General features: G+C 40.8%; 1 protein-coding gene across 1 annotated transcript; it reads right to left on the bottom strand.

The window, feature by feature from the left end:
* Nucleotides 1-248: 248 nt before the first annotated feature.
* On the bottom strand, nt 249-4934 carry LOC131935764 (uncharacterized). Its single transcript, XM_059292413.1, has 5 exons — nt 4858-4934; nt 3541-3723; nt 2760-2942; nt 1940-2151; nt 249-1083 (listed from the first exon to the last, which is right to left on the bottom strand). The coding sequence occupies exons 2-5, from the start codon at nt 3721-3723 to the stop codon at nt 432-434; spliced, it is 1230 nt and encodes a 409-aa protein (XP_059148396.1). The 5' UTR covers nt 4858-4934; the 3' UTR covers nt 249-431.
* Nucleotides 4935-19755: the final 14821 nt, after the last annotated feature.

The raw sequence follows: 19755 nt of genomic DNA, 5'->3' as shown, positions 1-19755 counted from the left end.
AAACGACTTTAAACCGTAGAAATGTTCATTTGAGCATCAAGCCTCTTTCCAGACTGCTGAAGGCTTACCTACCTCATCTTAGCGATACATTGATCTCTTGTTAAGTGCAAGGATGTATTGATTGATACACATTGATCTAATTGTAACCCATTGATAAACATTTATGGTTTGTGGACATTGATAGAAGAGTAATTGATTATTTGAAGTAGGACTAATAAACAAACAAACAAAAGCAACGTTTTCAAAAATTGTTTTATTTTTGACGAAATTTTAATTATCAGTTACAATAGGTTATGAGAATAATTTCCAAAATATCTGTTGAAAGTCCAAGATAAAACTATTAGGTTGATAATTAATCTAAATTAATGAAATAAATAAAACAAAAAAATTAACGAGCGATGGCACGATTAGTATCACATGAGACAGGTGTTCTACCTGTAGTAGTAGCACATCTCCAAGACGACGTTGTTGAGTTTACCGTCGGGGTGGTACTCGTTGGAGTACTGGTCGATGTTGGCGCCGCTGTCCTCCGTGTCAAGGACGATGGTCTCGGGGGTGACCTTCATGTTGGCCACCCGCTGACACACGTCACCAAACCGGAACAGGTAGAACGGCTTCGCTGTCGGCAGGTACACCGGCGCTTCCGGTTTCCCGTCTCGCCGACAGCAGAAGTACAACCTTGAATCACCTCCGAAGCCTGCCGTGGGGATGTGGCCGCCGTACCTACCCGAGTACTGGTTGTTCTCCTCGTCAATGAGCATGTTGCCGTCGTGGAAACCGGCAGGACAGACGCCGGCGTACATCAGAATACAGTAAGAGCCGGATGGCCATTTGGGACCGGGGTGGGTAACGATGATGGTGCAGAAGTTGAGGACGATGAAGTTGTTGTTGCCGTTCTTTAACTGGTATGGTTTCTTCAAGTTGGCGTTGGCCGTGATGTTGTCCTGGTTGGTGGATGATGAGGATTCGGTGTGGAACTGCCGGTAGCCGTCGTTCTTCCAGTCCAGGAAGGAGAAGCCCATGCTAGGGCAGCCGGTTTCCGGTTGGATGAGAGAAAAGTAACCCTCGGGCCAGACTGTGCTCCTGGGGGGTGGAGGGAATATTTTAAACTGCTGGAGATAGATTATAAGAGCTACTGTGGAATGTAAGAAATATTTTTAACTGCTGTCTGGACAGAGATTATGAGAGATACTGTGGAATGTAAGAAATATTCTAAACTGCTGAATAGAGGTCGTTGGAGAAATGTTGGATGAAGGAATGTTTTTAACTGCTGGACGAGGGGTAGGCGTGGTCGAGTCGGTAAAGCTCATGGTTGCTAAACCGAAAAGTCTCGAGGTCGAACCCTCGGGCAGATGAGGCTGGGGACAGACACTCTTCTAGGAGAGAAAACTCCAAAATCAAACAACCGCTGCCTTGTAGTTTGTTCTTGGTTGGACAAAGGCTATGGAAGCAAATCCAAAAAAGAAAAGCAGGCTGAAATTGGAGTCAAGGGCCTCAATGGACCATAACCAGTTGACGCTTATACTTATTTGTGTTGGAGGGGATCTCTTCCAACACTAAAATTAAGAACGAGAAGAAGAAGAACTGTTGGACTGAGATTATAAGAGTTACCGTGGAATGTAAGAAGTATTCTAAACTGCTAATGATGGCTATTAATCAGAGAAATGTTGGAGGGCAGGAATATTTTAAACTGCTGGACAGGGATTATGAGAGCTACTGTGGAATGTAATGAATATTCCAAATTGCCTACTAGAGATCTTTAGAGAAATGTTGGATGAAAGAAAGTTTTTAACTGCTGAACTGAGAACTATGGTATTTAAAAAATATTCTAAACTACTAATGGTAGCTTTCAATCAGATCAATGTTGGATGGCAGGAATATTTTAAACTGTGGACAACGATGGACAAAGATTATGAGAACGCCCCTCCCCCCTCCTTACTTCAACAACTGCTCCCCGTCCAGACCGCCCAGGGAGCCGTCACCCCCGTTGACGTAGATGTTGGCGGTTTTGGTGACCGACTGCTCTAGCTGGCCAATCTTCTGGTCGTACTTGTTCTCAAGGGCAGACAACTCGTCTTCACACGCGCAACCTTCACCGTCTGGGCCTTGTTCAGAGGAGACTGTGACAGTCGCCTCCCCTTTGGCGGAGCCCTATGGAAAAATTTGACCAATTATGAACCGTATCTGTCAGTTAGAAGTGCCTGCAATTTCGCACGGACTTTTCTATCTAGACAGACTGACGACAGAGGAAGTGAGTTAAATAAAAGCTTGACAATGGTTTTTGGTCATGTAACTCTATTGTAAATAAAAACATGTAAAGTACTGAAAAAAAAATTCATAAAAAAACGTTTTAATACCAAGCTTTTATGTATTAATGCACTAAAAAGTAGAAAATAAAATTTTACACTACTATTTAAATTACTATAAAGAAAAGTGTGGGTCTCTTCCTAAATATTAGTAAAGGTATCCAATAGATACTAAAGTGACCCACGCTTTTCTTTATAGTAATTTAAATAGTAGTGTCTAATATTTAGGAAGAGACCCACGCTTTTCTTTATAGTAATTTAAATAATAGTGTCTAATATTTAGGAATAGACCCACGCTTTTCTTTAAACTGAACTTTACATAAATGTATGATTTCATCATTAACAATGCGCACTTCTACTACTTCTGTTTTTATACCCTGAAAATCTTTTAAAAAATGTTTTTAGATATAGATTTCTACAAAACAATTTTAAAAAAAAATACGGAGTACTTGCCCCTGATTTGGTCTGACCAGCGACGACACATCTGAACTTGCCGTCTGCTACGCCAACCGTCACCTGCACGGTGGAGGCCGAGCCACCTGTGGTGCCAATCTTGACGCTTCTAGACGTCAGGAGTTTGCTGAACTCTACGGGGCTTCCTTTGTTGTACTTGATCAGTAGCTGGTAGACATCGGCCTGTAGGTCATACGGCAGATAGGTCATGTGTAACACAGTACAAAGGTCTTGTGTAACACAAGGGCATATAGCAGAAAGGTCATGTGTAACACAGTAGGAAGCAGTGGCGTAGCCAGGATCGTCTCAAGGGGGGGGGGTTCCAATTTTTACCCGGGGACAAACTTTCGATTTGCACCCCCCCTCATACTTTTTATATATATACCGAGGGGTCTATGGGGGGGGGGTTATAATCCCCCCCAACCCCCCCCCCCCTGCCTACGCCACTGGTAGGAAGGTAATGTGTAACACAGCAGAAACTTCATGTGTAAGAGAACATACAGCATAAAGGTTTTGTATATCACAGCAGTGAGGATTTACGTAACACAGCATAAAGGTTTTGTATATCACAGCAGTGAGGTTTTACGTAACACAGCATAAAGGTTTTGTGTAACACAATTTTTATTTACAAAAAAAAACGGCTGTTCAAGATCAAATGTCGTAATTCGATTTTTATTGTTTCCTAACAGCGAGCGAGTTCTTTCTCCGTTGACAAAACATACAATTTTATTTTATAAAATATGGGGAAACAGCTTGGTGGTAACACAGAGCTGAGACTTACCGAGTTTTCTTTCTCTATGACGAGGCTGGAGACGGAGTAGAGAGTTCCGCTACCAGACACGGCGCATGTTAGAGACACGGCGCCATCTTGGGGGACGGCATCAAACGTGATACCTGACGACTGCGCATGTACGGAAGCCGCAGCTAGGTAGACCACACATTGGGCCACTACAAGCCAATTCATCTGGACGAGAGAGAGAGATAGTTGTTCATTTTTAAGATGCTTGTTGGAGGTAGAGCAATCAATGATGTGATGCTAATGACACTTATTTTTTTAACTTAGCTGAAAAGCTGGACTTAAGTGGTTCACATCCTAATAGAAAAGATTATAAAAAATAGATGCGATTTTGGTAGTCATAAACTTTTTGAAAATTTGCCTGATTTGAAATATTACTGTACATTTAAAAAAATACTTTATACGAAAACATGACATTTTTCATAATCAAACAAAAAAATACCAGCGTGGTGAAAATGGAACTGCAGTTTTCACAAATGCTTTTCAGCATGAATATATTTCAGTTAGTAAACATAGTAACCATATAGATAATTTAAACTTTTCTGTCATTAAAATTAAAAAAAATGTAAACTTGCTAAAGGTGAAATTTGCTTTTTAAAATATAGAAACGTACAGTTAAAGTAAATCATGTTTTGTCGAATTGATTTGTTGAGGATGTAACTTGTACAGGCCTCGACGGCTGCTCGTGTGATGTGCAAATATTGTTTGCAATATATATATATATATATATATATATATATATATATATATATATATATATATATATATATATATATATATATATAACATGTTTGTACAACCGCGGGGAGGTTTTGCAACCTACAAATAATATCTACAGGACGTAGACCTGCTCAATGGACACTGTCTCCAACATTCTGATATGTAAAGACTTCTCGTGCCAAAACAAATCTGCATGTACAGCAAGCGGATTTGTCTGAGCTTTAATGAGTTTAGTTCGTCACAATGTCATTTAGCTTTGTCAGACAAATTCTAGGGTTGTTGCTTTATTCAGTTCTTGAAACCTCAGGGAAGAGGGGATTAAGGGGGGGGCACTGGTTAAAGTATATATTTTCAATAAACCTTCCCCCATCCACGGATATATGACTGAAAAAAATACTGGGCAAAATTTGCCCAGGTTTATTATTTATCAAAACGACCGTATAGCTTTTATATATAGAATACGTTAATACAATAAGATGCTATTAAATTTCTATTTCTTGTATAACACTAAATATTTTTGGCATGATACTTGATAGTAAAATAACAACATGAAATAAACAATAAATAGTTCAAGACACTTACCTTTGTGTAGAAGTGAGACTAGTGTTCACTATGAAGGAAAGGCCAAGAACTTCTGGTATATATACAGCTGAGGTAGAAAACCTTACTTTGCTTGAAGATTAATCCATTAGCATTTTAATAACATCTACAAACAAGACGGCAAAATGCAAGACGTCGTAAATTTCTTGATCTTAAATTAACTCATTTTCTTGTGTCGAAATCTTGAATGCCAGATGTTGCAATACCATCCGTTTTCTGAGTTTAAAATTGGTTCCTTGTGTAGTCGACGCACTGACTTATTCCATATATATATATATATATATATATATATATATATATATATATATATATATATATATATATATATATATATATATATATATATATATATATATATATATATATATATATATATATATATATATATATATATATATATATATAAACACACATACATATACATTATTTATATATATATATATATATATATATATATATATATATATATATATATATATATATATATATAAACACACATACATATACATTATTTATATATATATATATATATATATATATATATATATATATATATATATATATATATATATATATATATATATATATATATATATATATATAAACACACATACATATACATTATTTATATATATATATATATATATATATATATATATATATATATATATATATATATATATATATATATATATATATATATATATATATATATATATATGGGTGTACCTTATTCATCATCATGTTTCAGTGACTTCGGCATACAAGGGAATAATGTGGGCAAGACTATGCCCCCCCCCCCCCCCCCCAGCCGCCTTTGTTTCCCTTAACGTGAGTGCCAATCAGAGCTGGGTGGACTCAATGACGTTCTACTGATTTAAATCTGGATTCGAACTCTAGACTTTCGGGTTAGAAGTCTAGCTCTCTATATATTGGTTTCTTAGAGCCAGATCGGACACTCATGCTTACATAAGTATTATTAATATTATACCACCACGGTTTTGGATAAGACTAATTTTAATTTATTCACCACGATCACATTGACTGGACCAACTCCCACCACCCCCACATTGTGTGGACCCTGGCCCTCGGCTACCAAACCAACCCGCACATACTCTACACAATCCTATTTCTAAAAGCCAGTTCTTGCACCAAACACTCCACCTGTTTCTTCCACGATCCGCCTCGCTCTATAAACCTGAAACACTCACCTCCACAACATTATGACCATTCACCCATAAAAACCTATGGATTTTTTGGAGATTTTTTAAAGTGTCTCAACTATTTACATAAATTACCGATAGTCCAAACATCAAAAGTTGCAGTTTTTGGACATTCACAGGTCAAAGGATATTTAATACCTCCACGGCTACCAGAGACCAAATATTGTAGGAAAAATGATAAGAGTTGTTGACTAGTTCTAGTTGTCTTTAGACAAGGAATGTTTGTAGAAACAGTTGAGGAATAATTTTAACAAAGTAAAGTTTAGTTATATGTTGTAGTTTCACTGTTATACTTAAAGTTTATCATTGATTTCTGCAGGCACTTTTTGTAGTTTGATACCGCGTTAGGAATAAAATAACATCACGAACGTGATTTTTTAAAGCAGTAAAGTCACGTTTAGGGCGTGACAGCTTGTGGCTGTGTATCTTAAGCACGGCATATGTAAGGGTTATGTGACCAGTGCAATTCTTAGCCAGAACTTAGTGGGTCTCTTGCATTCTTTATATTAGCCCTTGATATGGGTGCCGTGCATTAGTCCATAGGTCCTTTGCATTATCCAATGGGTCCCTTTCATTAGCCCATGATATGGACCCCTTGCATTAGCCCATGAGTCCCTTGCATTAGTCCTTGGGTCTCTTACATTAGCCCATGGGTCCCTTGCATTAGCCCATGGGTCCCTTGCATTAGCCCATGGATCCCTTGCATTAGCCCATGGGTCCCTTGCATTAGCCCATAAGTCCCTTGCACTAGCCCATGGGTCCCTTGCATTAGCCCATGGATCCCTTGCGTTAGCCCATGGGTCCCTTACATTAGCCCTTGGGTCTCTTGCATTAGCCTTTGATATGGGTCCCTTGCATTGGCCCATGTGTCCCTTGCATTAGACAATGGGTCCCTTGCATTAGCCCATGGGTCCCTTGCATTAGCCCATGGGTCACTTGCATTAGCCCTTGATATGGGTCCCTTGCATTAGCCCATTGGTCCCTTGCATTAGCCCATGAGACCCTTGCTTTAACCCCTGATGTGGTTCCCTCACACAGACTTGTCAGCACATGACCGTACATGTCCAGTGAACCATCCAGACCACAATCTATCTATATAATAGTTTCGCTGTCTGTCTATGTATCTATCTGACAAGAACGCTCTAGAGAAAACACAAGGAAAATAAAAACATGCATAGTAATTCGAAAAACGAAGTATGACGTCGACACATTTAGCACAGAGTAGAAAAAAATCTCCAGCCGGAGAGTGCACACAGTAATATGACGTCATTGATTATCGAGTAAACATTGAATAAAAATGAAATTTTGTCTAATCTAAATGGTTTGCGTGAAGAGTTTCTTACAAACAATTCTTCGGGTAGGGGCGAAGCTCCACCCCCGCGTAAGAACGTCTGAGCCCCCCCCCCCCCCCCCCTCCCTAACTCAAAAGAAATTTCTTTATCGATACTCTATAATAAAATTACCGCCTAATTAATGTGTCTAATATAAAAAGTGGTTTTCTTGCAATTTCTTTAATGCAATTCTTCGGGTAGTGGCTAAGCGCGACACCAGTGTTTCTTTCAGACTTTTTCCTCCCCGGAGAGGGGTGGGGGTACTTGAAATTTTCGGGGGCGGGGTAGAATTTTCTGGGAGGGGCGGACACTGGAAAAAGTATATAATTATATTTCGTTGAATGGGACGGTAGACATGTTTTTTTTTTGGGGGGGGGGTGGGGGGTGGGGGTGGGGGGGGGGGGGTGGTGTGTGGGGGGGTGGGTTGGTTTTAGATTAGAGAAAAGAGACAGCACTATCAGCCTAGCGCCCGTTGTACCCTTCCTCAACGGGCCATTTTTCTCGTTAATACTAATAGTTTCGCTGTCTGTCTATCTGACAAGAACGCTCTGTCTGACAAGAACGCTCTGTCTGACAAGAACGCTCTAGAGAAAACACAAGCAAAATAAAAACATGCACAGTAATTCGAAAAACGAAGTATGACGCGGTCACATTTAGCATAGAGTAGAAAATAATCTCAAGCACACAGTGTGCACACAGTAATATGACGTCATTGATTCTCGAGTAAACATTGAATTAAAAAGGAAATTTTGTCTAATCTAAATGGTTTGCGCGAAGAGTTTTTCTTGCATACAATTCTTCGGGTAGGGGCGAAGCCCCACCCCCCGCGTAAGAACGTCTGAGCCCCCCCTCCCTCCCCAACTCAAAAGAAATTTCTTCATCGATACTCTATAATAAAATTACCGCCTAATTAATGTGTCTAATCTAAAAAGTGGTTTTCTTGCAATTTCTTTAATGCAATTCTTCGGGTAGTGGCTAAGCGCGATTTCGGGTAGTGGCTAAGCGCGACACCAGTGTTTCTTTCAGACTTTTTCCTCCCCTGAGAGGGATGGGGGTACTTGAAATTTTCGGGGGCGGGGGTGGAATTTTCGGGGAGGGGGCGGACACTGGAAAAAGTATATAATTATATTTCGTTGAATGGGACGGTAGACATGTTTTTTTAGGGGGGGGGGGGGGGTGGGGTGGTGTGTGCGTGGGGGGGTGGTGGTGTGTGTGTGGGGGGGTGTGGGGGTGTGTGTGGGGGGGTGGGGGGTGGTGTGTGTGTGTGAGGGGGGTGGGGTGGTTTTAGTTTAAACTTTTTCCTCCCCGGAGAGGGGTGGGGGTATTTGAAATTTTCGGGGGCGGGGGTAGAATTTTCGGGGAGGGGGCGGACACTGGAAAAAGTATATAATTATATTTCGTTGAATGGGACGGTAGACATGTTTTTTTGGGGGGTGTTGGGGGGTGGGGGTGGGTTGGTTTTAGTTTAGAGAAAAGAGACAGCACTATCAACCTAGCGCCCGGTGTATCCTTCCTCAACGGGCCATTTTTCTCGTATATATATAATTCTCTTCTGGTAGACGCTAGAAAACAAGCTGTAAGTGCGCTCCCTACCACCCCCAACCCTACAAGGTCTGGTGAGCTTTGGTTCACGCTAAATGTTTACAGTCGTAGAGCCGGGTTTAGTGACGGCTATTAGGGGAAGATAATTTGGTTTGAAACAATTTTAAACTTATGGTAGGTAACTAACAGGGGGCTGCTTTCACAGGGGGGGGGGTGTAGGGTAGGGGTTGGGGGAAAGGAGGTTGGGGGTAGTATCGTCCTTAACGACCTACTGATAGTGTTTTAAAGTTTCAGTGGCAGCATTGGTACTGTCGAATTCACAAATTATGAATTACTGAAAAGTAGAAAATAAAACAACTAAATAGCGGCGCATGATACGCCGCGGGTCGGCTCGTTTGTTTGTAATACGTCAAGGTAAAAAAAATACACGTGCGTTGCATTTATTTAGGACAGTCATGAGTACAGGTGAACTCATCTCACCTGTTTTGTGAACTACTAACGACTTACTGGACATCTTCTGAGGGATCGTGCACATAGCGCCGTGGTAAAAGTTCATCATTTTGATATGGCGTGTTAAATAGTGTGAAACATTGGTAACATTGTTATAAAACACTATTGTTATAATTAATTCGTTTTTCTTTTTTTTTCTTCTTCAAAATGTTTGAATCACGAGACGGTATATGCTGTGACGTGGGATCTATATCTTTAAAAACTAGGTCTATATATGTTGTTAATTTCGTTGACTTGTTTATTGGTAGTCTTTACTAAAGACTTGCAGTAGTTGTATAATTGTTCAAGAGCAATGTAATTGGTGATTTATCAATTTCTTATATAACGTTATATTGGGTTTGTTGTGTGTGTGTGTGAGGGGGGGGGGGGTTAATAAACTGATTTTGTGCACGATACCTTAACTGTAAAAAATGGTTTAAAATTAATTTTGAGTGAGTTAAATACAAGAATAGCTGTGTTCTTTAAATGCTATTTATAACTATGTATAAGACGGGCTGGAACATAAATAGGACTAGATGAAAGTATAGGAATGGGGTCACGTGGGCACGGATAAGAAGCAGCCCAAAACCGAGTCCGGTGAAGATGTGTCATTACAGCTCTTTGCTCCCCAGGTGCCCTTAAAGATAAAGTCAAGTCACTCATGTTGTTAACAATTAAGCTTTTTTTTAAATGTATAAACTGTTCGACATTCTGAACTAGTGCAGATTTTTTAACCATTCCGTTTGGGTCAGTTTAACATTTTAAACAAGAGCACACTAAACTTTAACCTTTCTTCCGTGTTTTACAACCCAAAGTATTTGCATATTTGGCACATAAAACTGGATAGAAAGTTTATTTAATAGAAACTGCGTGTTTCGTGCATGACTTACCCCCTCCCTGCATCTGATAAACAACACTTTTTTTTACACATTTCCGTTTTGATCAAACGGCACTCCAATTAGCATGAGACGTTTTAATTAGTGTTACATCTGTTTACTTAGAAGAAACAAGTGGACGACATATTGGACTGTTTAATTTAGCTTGATTCGTGAGTCCCGCGAAGTTATTGCTCTTTAAAAAAACTTGTCTAAATATCAGCCACAGCTTCAATAGACTTTGTTTCAAACTTGAGAAATATACAATCAGATAGGTGCAGAAACACGGTTTAACTTTTGTTTATTAATAGCTTAACCTGACAAATTTTAAAATAGTGTATCCCTAATTGTTTAGAGCAGTGCTGTTTTGTAAAAAAGAAATAAGCACCGGCACTTAGTGATGGGTAGCCTAACTACCAGTTCGCACCTCAATGCAAGCTAAATACAACTGCAATGATACTAAATTAACAATTAACAAATTAATAAATTAATAATTAACGTTCAAACACAAGAAAAGTAATAATTTTCCCCCCACATTGAAAAAAATGCCGGTATGCCGTAGTGGTGCGTACCGTCACAATAAAGCTCTGATTTAGTGAAACCACAAATGGCACGTACTTTTATTTATAAAGCGAGCACGTCATCACTTCTATTACGCATCATCAACACAGACAATGTACTCAACATCTCTGTCACTCTAAAACACATCACAAACATTCATCAACATCACTTCCATATTTCACTACCATCGCTCATAAATACCATCACGAATATCACTACCATCTCTACCATCACCAACTCCCCACATCACCATCATCACAACAACATCTTCACACATCACCGCCGAACATCACGACATCACATACTGCCATAGCTCATCAATATAACCAAAATTACCAACATTACAGACTGTCATTATTACACAGTCATACAGTCACACAGTCACACATCACACAGTCACACGTCACACATCACACATTCACACGTCAAACATCACACATCACACAGTCACACATCACACACATCACACATCACACAGTCACACATCACCCATTTAACTCTGAACTTCCCAAACACTAGTGCAGCACATTTAAAAACAATAACTTTTACAACGCTGCACCTAAATAACGCACATTTGTATGCCCTTGCATTTATTTGCATGCTATATTGTGAACAGTCAGCACTTCTGTTTGCCGTAGAAGTTGACCCGCTTAAGTTTGATACATTCTAGATTTGATCAATACGATTATACAACTGCTACCTGTAGCCACAGTAAGATGCCTATAGGCGCTTGTGGTCGTTTTTAAAGACGTTAGCTACATAAAATTAATTTTTTGACATAACTTTAGGATGTGCCCATTCAATGCTCAAGGCGTTTTTATCACAAAGCGTCGATATACCTGAAGTCTCTTTCTTGAAGTTAAAATTCTTATACCATATGCAAAATGAAACAACAATGTGCGTTGCGTTGTACGTATTTTGTTATGTTGTACATCTTGTGTTCTACATCTTTTGTTGTGTTGTACATCTTTTGTTGTGTTGTACATCTTTTGTTGTGTTGTACATCTTTTGTTGTGTTGTACATCTTTTGTTGTGTTGTACATCTTTTGTTGTGTTGTACATCTTTTGTTGTGTTGTACATCTTTTGTTGTGTTGTACATCTTTTGTTGTGTTGTACATCTTGTGTTGTGTTTTACATCTTTATTTGTGTTGTACATCTTTTGTTGTGTTGTACATCTTGTGTTGTGTTGTACATCTTTTGTTGTGTTGTACATCTTTTGCTGTGTTGTACATTTTTTGTTGTGTTGTACATCTTTGTTGTGTTGTACATCTTTTGTTGTGTACATCTTTTTTCGTGTTGTACATCTATTGTTGTGTTGTACATCTTGTGTTGTGTTGTACATCTTTTGTTGTGTTGTACATCTTTTGTTGTGTTGTACATCTTGTGTTGTGTTGTACATCTTTTGTTGTGTTGTACATATTTTGTTGTGTTGTACATCTTGTGTTGTGTTGTACATCTTTTGTCGTGTTGTACATCTTTTGTTGTGTTGTACATCTTTTGTTGTGTTGTAGATCTTTTGTTGTGTTGTACATCTTTTGTTGTGTTGTACATCTTTTGTTGTGTTGTACATCTTTTGTTGTGTTGTACATCTTTTGTTGTGTTGTACATCTTTTGTTGTTTACATCTTTTGTTGTGATGTACATCTTGTGTTGTGTTGTACAGCTTGTGTTGTGTTGTACATCTTTTATTGTGTTGCACATCTTTTGTTGTGTTGTACATCTTGTGTTGTGTTGTACATCTTGTGTTGTGTTGTACATCTTTTGTCGTGTTGTACATCTTCTGTTGTGTACATCTTTTGTTGTGATGTACATCTTTTGTTGTGTTGTACATCTTTGGTTGTGTTGTACATCTTTTGTTGTGTTGTACATCTTTTGTTGTGTTGTACATCTTTTGTTGTATATCTTTTGTTGTGTTGTACATCTTTTGTTGTGTTGTACATCTTTGGTTGTGTTGTACATCTTTTGTTGTGTTGTACATCTTTGGTTGTGTTGTACATCTTTTGTTGTGTTGTACATCTTTTGTTGTGTTGTACATCTTTTGTTGTACATCTTTTGTTGTGTTGTACATCTTTTGTTGTGTTGTACATCTTTGGTTGTGTTGTACATCTTTTGTTGTGTTGTTCATCTTTTGCTGTGCTGTACATCTTTTGTTGTGTATATCTTTTGTTGTGATGTACATCTTGTGTTGTGTTGTACATCTTTTGTTGTGTTGTACATCTTTTGTTGTGTTGTACATCTTGTGTTGTGTTGTACATCTTGTGTTGTGTTGTATATCTTTTGTCGTGTTGTACATCTTCTGTTGTGTACATCTTTTGTTGTGATGTACATATGTTGTTGTGTTGTACATCTTTTGTTGTACATCTTTTGTTGTGTTGTACATCTTTTGTTGTGTTGTGCATCTTTGGTTGTGTTGTACATCTTTTGTTGTGTTGTTCATCTTTTGTTGTGCTGTACATCTTTTGTTGTGTTGTACATCTTTTGTTGTGTTGTACATCTTTTGTTGTGTTGTACATTTTTTGTTGTGTTGTACATCTTGTGTTGTGTTGTACATCTTTTGTTGTGTTGTACATCTTTTGTTGTGTTGTACATCTTTTGTTGTACATCTTTTGTTGTGTTGTACATCTTTTGTTGTGTTGTACATCTTTGGTTGTGTTGTTCATCTGTTGTTGTGTTGTACATCTTTTGTTGTGTTGTACATCTTTTGTTGTGTTGTACATCTTTTGTTGTGTTGTACATCTTTTGTCGTGTTGTACATCTTTTGTTGTGTTGTACATCGTCTGTTGTGTTGTACATCTTTTGTTGTGTTGTACATCTTTTGTTGTGTACATCTTTTGGTGTGTTGTTAATCTTTTGTTGTGTTGTACATCTTTTGTTGTGTTGTACATTTTTTGTTGTGTACATCTTTTGTTGTGTTGTACATCTTTTGTTGTGTTGTACATCTTTTGTTGTGTTGTACATTTTTTGTTGTGTACATCTTTTTTGTGTACACTGGTTTTATATAATGCCCCACCTTACTAAACGTCTATTTAAGTCCATCCCACAACTCACATGTATATAACTCATATGTATATAATTACCTTAGCGGTATCTAATTAGATTTAGAGTAATTAAATATATTGAAACACTTAACTTCTTGCTAGTAACAGGAAATCTCCATTGGTATTCGAACCCTCGACCTTACTCGACAGCGGCTGTAATGACGTAAGCAGTGGGGCCGTGTGTTCAGGTGTAGAGTTGATTGAAAGGACAACAAAACACCGGACAATGTTAAGGAAGAATATCTGCTTCATCGTCGTTGTCTTCATCATCATCATCACCATCGTCATCATCATCATCATCATCATCATCATCATCTTCATTACCATCATCATCATCATCATCTTCATTACCATCATCATCATCATCATCATCATCATCATCATCATCATCTTCTTCATTACCATCATCATCATCCTCATCCACATCCACATCATCATTACCTTCATTACCACCATCATCATTATTTCTGTTAATCTCTTGTGTAGCGCACAGACGCAAGCAATCCTTTCCTCGTTTTTTTTTTGGGCTCTTTCCCAAGTTGGGTCCACGACATTCAAGCTCCTTGCACTTCATTGTCAACTGATCTTTTATAAGTATGTTTGGGTCTACCCACTTTTATCTTTACTTGGGGCTCAATCTAATGTCTGGCGATGTTTTTTTTTTATATTTAATAAAAGATGCGTCCAGTCCATCTTGATCTCAGCCTTAGTACTTGTGTTTTCCTTTTACCCCGTCTTAGTTTCGTGTTATTTTCTCAGGTCAACTGACGTTCAATGTTCGAGACAGACATCTATTTATAAAGCTCTGACGTGTTCTACTAATAGCTTTTGTTAATATCCATGTCTAAGAACAACAGAAGAGAAATAATTTCACGTTGCTGTTTAACAGTCGTATCTTATAAAGCGTAAACGGTGCTCTTGAAGTCTACATGCTGTGGCTTTTGAAGTCCTCATGTAACTGGTCTTGTAAAAACGACCTTTAATGTTCATATCTCCCCCATCATTGCTTACTACACTTGCTAGACCGATCCACCCCCCTACCTTGTCGCTTCTTATCCCTGTGTGGAGCTTCTGTTTGTTGCTCTCATCTTTTGTGTTCTTCTATTTGTCTTTTATTCCTGACTCTCGGTCTCAATAACAAGGTACCATAACTCTATAAACAACGCTTTGTTACAGAATTTTTATCAGCGGGATATTTTGTTTCGCTTTTAAGTCATTTTAGGTCCTTTTTTTTAATCGGCTTAGCTTTTTAATCTCCATAATTAAAGATTATCCCCAACACAATACTGAAAGACCTAAAGTTTTTAACTTGCAAATATCAAAGACGTGATTTCTTTCTACCTACTTGTTTCACATAGAAAGAAACGCAATTCAACACACATACACTAACACAGAAACATAGACACAGACACACAGATACTCACACACACACACACACACACAAATACCTATTCAAGCTATGTTGAACATGAACAGTAAACTTATTTGTTTTTTAAATACATTCGTTGTTGTATTTTTATTTCGATAATCCCGAACATTTGGTTTCTTTAATTTAAATATTTAGTTAACTGGCTTTTAATTCAATCAATAACTTTAATTAACTTCTAATTAATTTAATAAGTTAATTGGTTTTTAATCTAATCAACTTACTAAGCGCAGTGAAGCTGAAACTACACTGTGCGTGTGCGTCTATTGTACCGATATATTTATTTAGTTACAGAGATAGGTATGTCATTAAGTAACAAATCCAGCTATGTTGTATGTGTGCGATGGTATGCATTTCGTTAGACAAATTAGATTTGCATTCATACAGCCTCTCTATGTTTGCTGAATATGCTGTCAATACCATTAACACTGATGAATCACAATGTAAAAGATACATTGAGACTACTAAGTGTATTTTTACTTTCTCGTATGCGAAGTATAGAGAAAGTATTGTAATCGTGCAAAAAAAAAAATCGAGATTTTCACAAATCCCGACGTTTTACTCGTCCCTGCGTCGGAAAAACAAGTTTTGCAATATTGTCCGTATGTCTGTGTTTATGTGTGTGTGTGTGTATGTGTGTCTGTGAACACGATAAATTGAGTACCGTTACAGCTAGGTTGATGAAATTTCATATATAAGCATTATATCGAATTTGTAGTACTGTATCAACTTTTCAGCGATTTCCGGTAACCGGAAGTGGAACTTATTTTACTTTCAATTTTTCAAAAGCCTATAACTTGAGTACTGTTTCAAGTAGATTAATCCCCACCACCCAAACCCCATCCCGGCACGTTGCCATTGTGCTGTTAAATTTCAACCTGTATTTGATGGAAAATACCTGGCAAACTAAAGCACTTTAAACACAGCTCGACAACTTGAACTAGACCACCGCACTAACACGTACTTTAACACTCAACAAATCGATACAATGTGTCAAGTTAAAACAATAATTTACATGAACTCATCGTCAGCATGAATACACGTACAAAACCTTTACTGTAACAAAATGCGCTAAATAAGACACATATGTTTATCTTTATAAATACTCATTAATTTTTAAATTGACTAATTTAATATCTAATTATATTTTTTCAGCGTTGTTAGTCTAATATCCAAAATCGCTCTGTTAGAAAAATGTCGAATTAGAGTTTTAAGATTTGAATACAAATCTTTCCACCAGCCCACCCACCAGCCCAACCACAAACCCACCCATAAAAATACCCACATCTCACCCACATCCCACCCACATCCCACCCACATCCCACCCACATCCCACCCACATCCCACCCACATCCCACCCACATCCCACCCAAATCCCACCCACATCCCACCCACATCCCACCCACATCCCACCCACATCCCACCCACCAACCCACCCACCAACCCACCCACATCCCACCCACATCCCACCCACATCCCACCCACATCCCACCCACATCCCACCCACATCCCACCCACATCCCACCCACAAACCCACCCACCAACCCACCCACATCCCACCCACATCCCACCCACATCCCACCCACATCCCACCCACATCCCACCCACATCCCACCCACATCCCACCCACATCCCACCCACATCCCACCCACATCCCACCCACAAACCCACCCACCATCCCACCCACATCCCACCCACCATCCCACCCACATCCCACCCACATCCCACCCACATCCCACCCACATCCCACCCACCAACCCACCCACAAACCCACCCACCATCCCACCCACATCCCACCCACCAACCCACCCACCATCCCACCCACATCCCACCCACATCCCACCCACATCCCACCCACCAACCCACCCACAAACCCACCCACCATCCCACCCACATCCCACCCACATCCCACCCACATCCCACCCACCAACCCACCCACATCCCACCCACAAACCCACCCACCAACCCACCCACATCCCACCCACATCCCACCCACCAACCCACCCACATCCCACCCACCAACCCACCCACATCCCACCCACCAACCCACCCACAAACCCACCCACCATCCCACCCACAAACCCACCCACATCCCACCCACCAACCCACCCACCAACCCACCCACAAACCCACCCACCAACCCACCCACCAACCCACCCACCAACCCACCCACAAACCCACCCACATCCCACCCACCAACCCACCCACAAACCCACCCACATCCCACCCACCAACCCACCCACAACCCACCCACCAACCCACCCACATCCCACCCACAAACCCACCCACCAACCCACCCACCAACCCACCCACCAACCCACCCACAAACCCACCCACATCCCACCCACCAACCCACCCACATCCCACCCACCAACCCACCCACAAACCCACCCACCATCCCACCCACATCCCACCCACCAACCCACCCACATCCCACCCACCAACCCACCCACATCCCACCCAAATCCCACCCACAAACCCACCCACATCCCACCCACCAACATCCCACCCACATCCCACCCACCAACCCACCCATCAACCCACCCACATCCCACCCACCAACCCACCCACCAACCCACCCACCAACCCACCCACATCCCACCCACCAACCCACCCACCAACCCACCCACATCCCACCCACCAACATCCCACCCAAATCCCACCCACAAACCCACCCACATCCCACCCACCAACATCCCACCCACATCCCACCCACCAACCCACCCACCAACCCACCCACATCCCACCCACCAACCCACCCACATCCCACCCAAATCCCACCCACAAACCCACCCACATCCCACCCACCAACATCCCACCCACATCCCACCCACCAACCCACCCACCAACCCACCCACATCCCACCCACCAACCCACCCACCAACCCACCCACCAACCCACCCACATCCCACCCACCAACCCACCCACCAACCCACCCACATCCCACCCACCAACATCCCACCCAAATCCCACCCACAAACCCACCCACATCCCACCCACCAACATCCCACCCACATCCCACCCACCAACCCACCCACATCCCACCCACCAACCCACCCACCAACCCACCCACATCCCACCCACCAACATCCCACCCAAATCCCACCCACAAACCCACCCACATCCCACCCACCAACATCCCACCCACATCCCACCCACCAACCCACCCACCAACCCACCCACATCCCACCCACCAACCCACCCACCAACCCACCCACATCCCACCCACCAACATCCCACCCAAATCCCACCCACAAACCCACCCACATCCCACCCACCAACATCCCACCCACATCCCACCCACATCCCACCCACCAACATCCCACCCACATCCCACCCACCAACCCACCCACCAACCCACCCACATCCCACCCACCAACATCCCACCCAAATCCCACCCACAAACCCACCCACCAACCCACCCACATCCCACCCACATCCCACATCCCACCCACCAACCCACGCACTTTTGTATAGCCACTTTATGTTTTATAGTTTTCATTTTGAGCAATATGAAATTTCTTATTTTGATTTTAGATTTAAGTGTTGAAAAACGGAGTCATAATAAATTCACAGATGGTACAATGTAAACCTCCACCCCCTCGATCCTATCAGTAGAGTTTGAGCCTACTTGAACAAACGAAAATTCAAAATTCGAAAAATAACTGCATTGTTAATTAAATAATTTACAATAACAGATTAGTCAGTGGCGTTGCTAGGTCTGGTGTCACCGGGTGCGGCACCTCATGGTGGCACCCCCGCCCCCCCCCCCCCCAAAGAAAAAGTATAGGCCACACACACATATTTAATAAAACTTTTTTCCGCTGTAAATTTTGCAATTGGTGTCACCCCCTCTCTCCACGCACACACATATTCAATAAAACTTTTTTTTCCCTGTAAATTTTGCAATTGGTGTAACCCCCTCTCTCCACATACACACATATTCAACAAAACTTTTTTTCCGCTGTAAATTTTGCAATTGGTGTCACCCCCTCTCTCCACACACACACATATTCAATAAAACTTTTTTTCCTCTGTAAATTTTGCAAATGGTGTCACCCCCTCTCTCCATACACACACACATATTCAATAAAACTTTTTTTCCTCTGTAAATTTTGCAGTTGGTGTCACCCCCTCTCTCCACACACACACATATTCAATAAAACTTTTTTTCCTCTGTAAATTTTGCAGTTGGTGTCATCCTCCACCCCCTTAAAGACTTTTTCAACTATATTTAATCGTTAACTAAACAGACAAAAAGCATTTTTCTTCTATAAATTTTGCAATTTTTTTGTCTTGGTGTCACCCCCCCCCCCCCCCTAAACGGTGTCACCCGGTGCGTTCAGCACCCTCCCGCCCCCGCCTCGCGACGCCTCTGAGATTAGTTATTTGCTT

This window comes from Physella acuta, unplaced genomic scaffold (genome assembly GCF_028476545.2).
Source record: "Physella acuta isolate Inbredline_101_S28 unplaced genomic scaffold, ASM2847654v3 ptg000013l, whole genome shotgun sequence".
In the NCBI taxonomy this organism is placed as follows: Eukaryota; Metazoa; Mollusca; class Gastropoda; family Physidae; genus Physella; species Physella acuta.
Note: the sequence above shows the minus strand (reverse complement) of the source record. Positions and strands in the feature narration are given on the sequence as shown.

Excerpts from the sequence above, each read along its gene's own strand:
- LOC131935764 (XM_059292413.1), bottom strand. The coding sequence starts at position 3,723 with ATGAATTGGCTTGTAGTGGCCCAATGTGTGGTCTACCTAGCTGCGGCT. Across the intron at positions 2,152-2,759 it reads CTGGTCAGACCAAATCAGGG|GGCTCCGCCAAAGGGGAGGC; the intron begins GCAAGTACTCCG and ends ATTTTTCCATAG. Across the intron at positions 1,084-1,939 it reads GACGGGGAGCAGTTGTTGAA|GAGCACAGTCTGGCCCGAGG; the intron begins GTAAGGAGGGGG and ends TCCACCCCCCAG.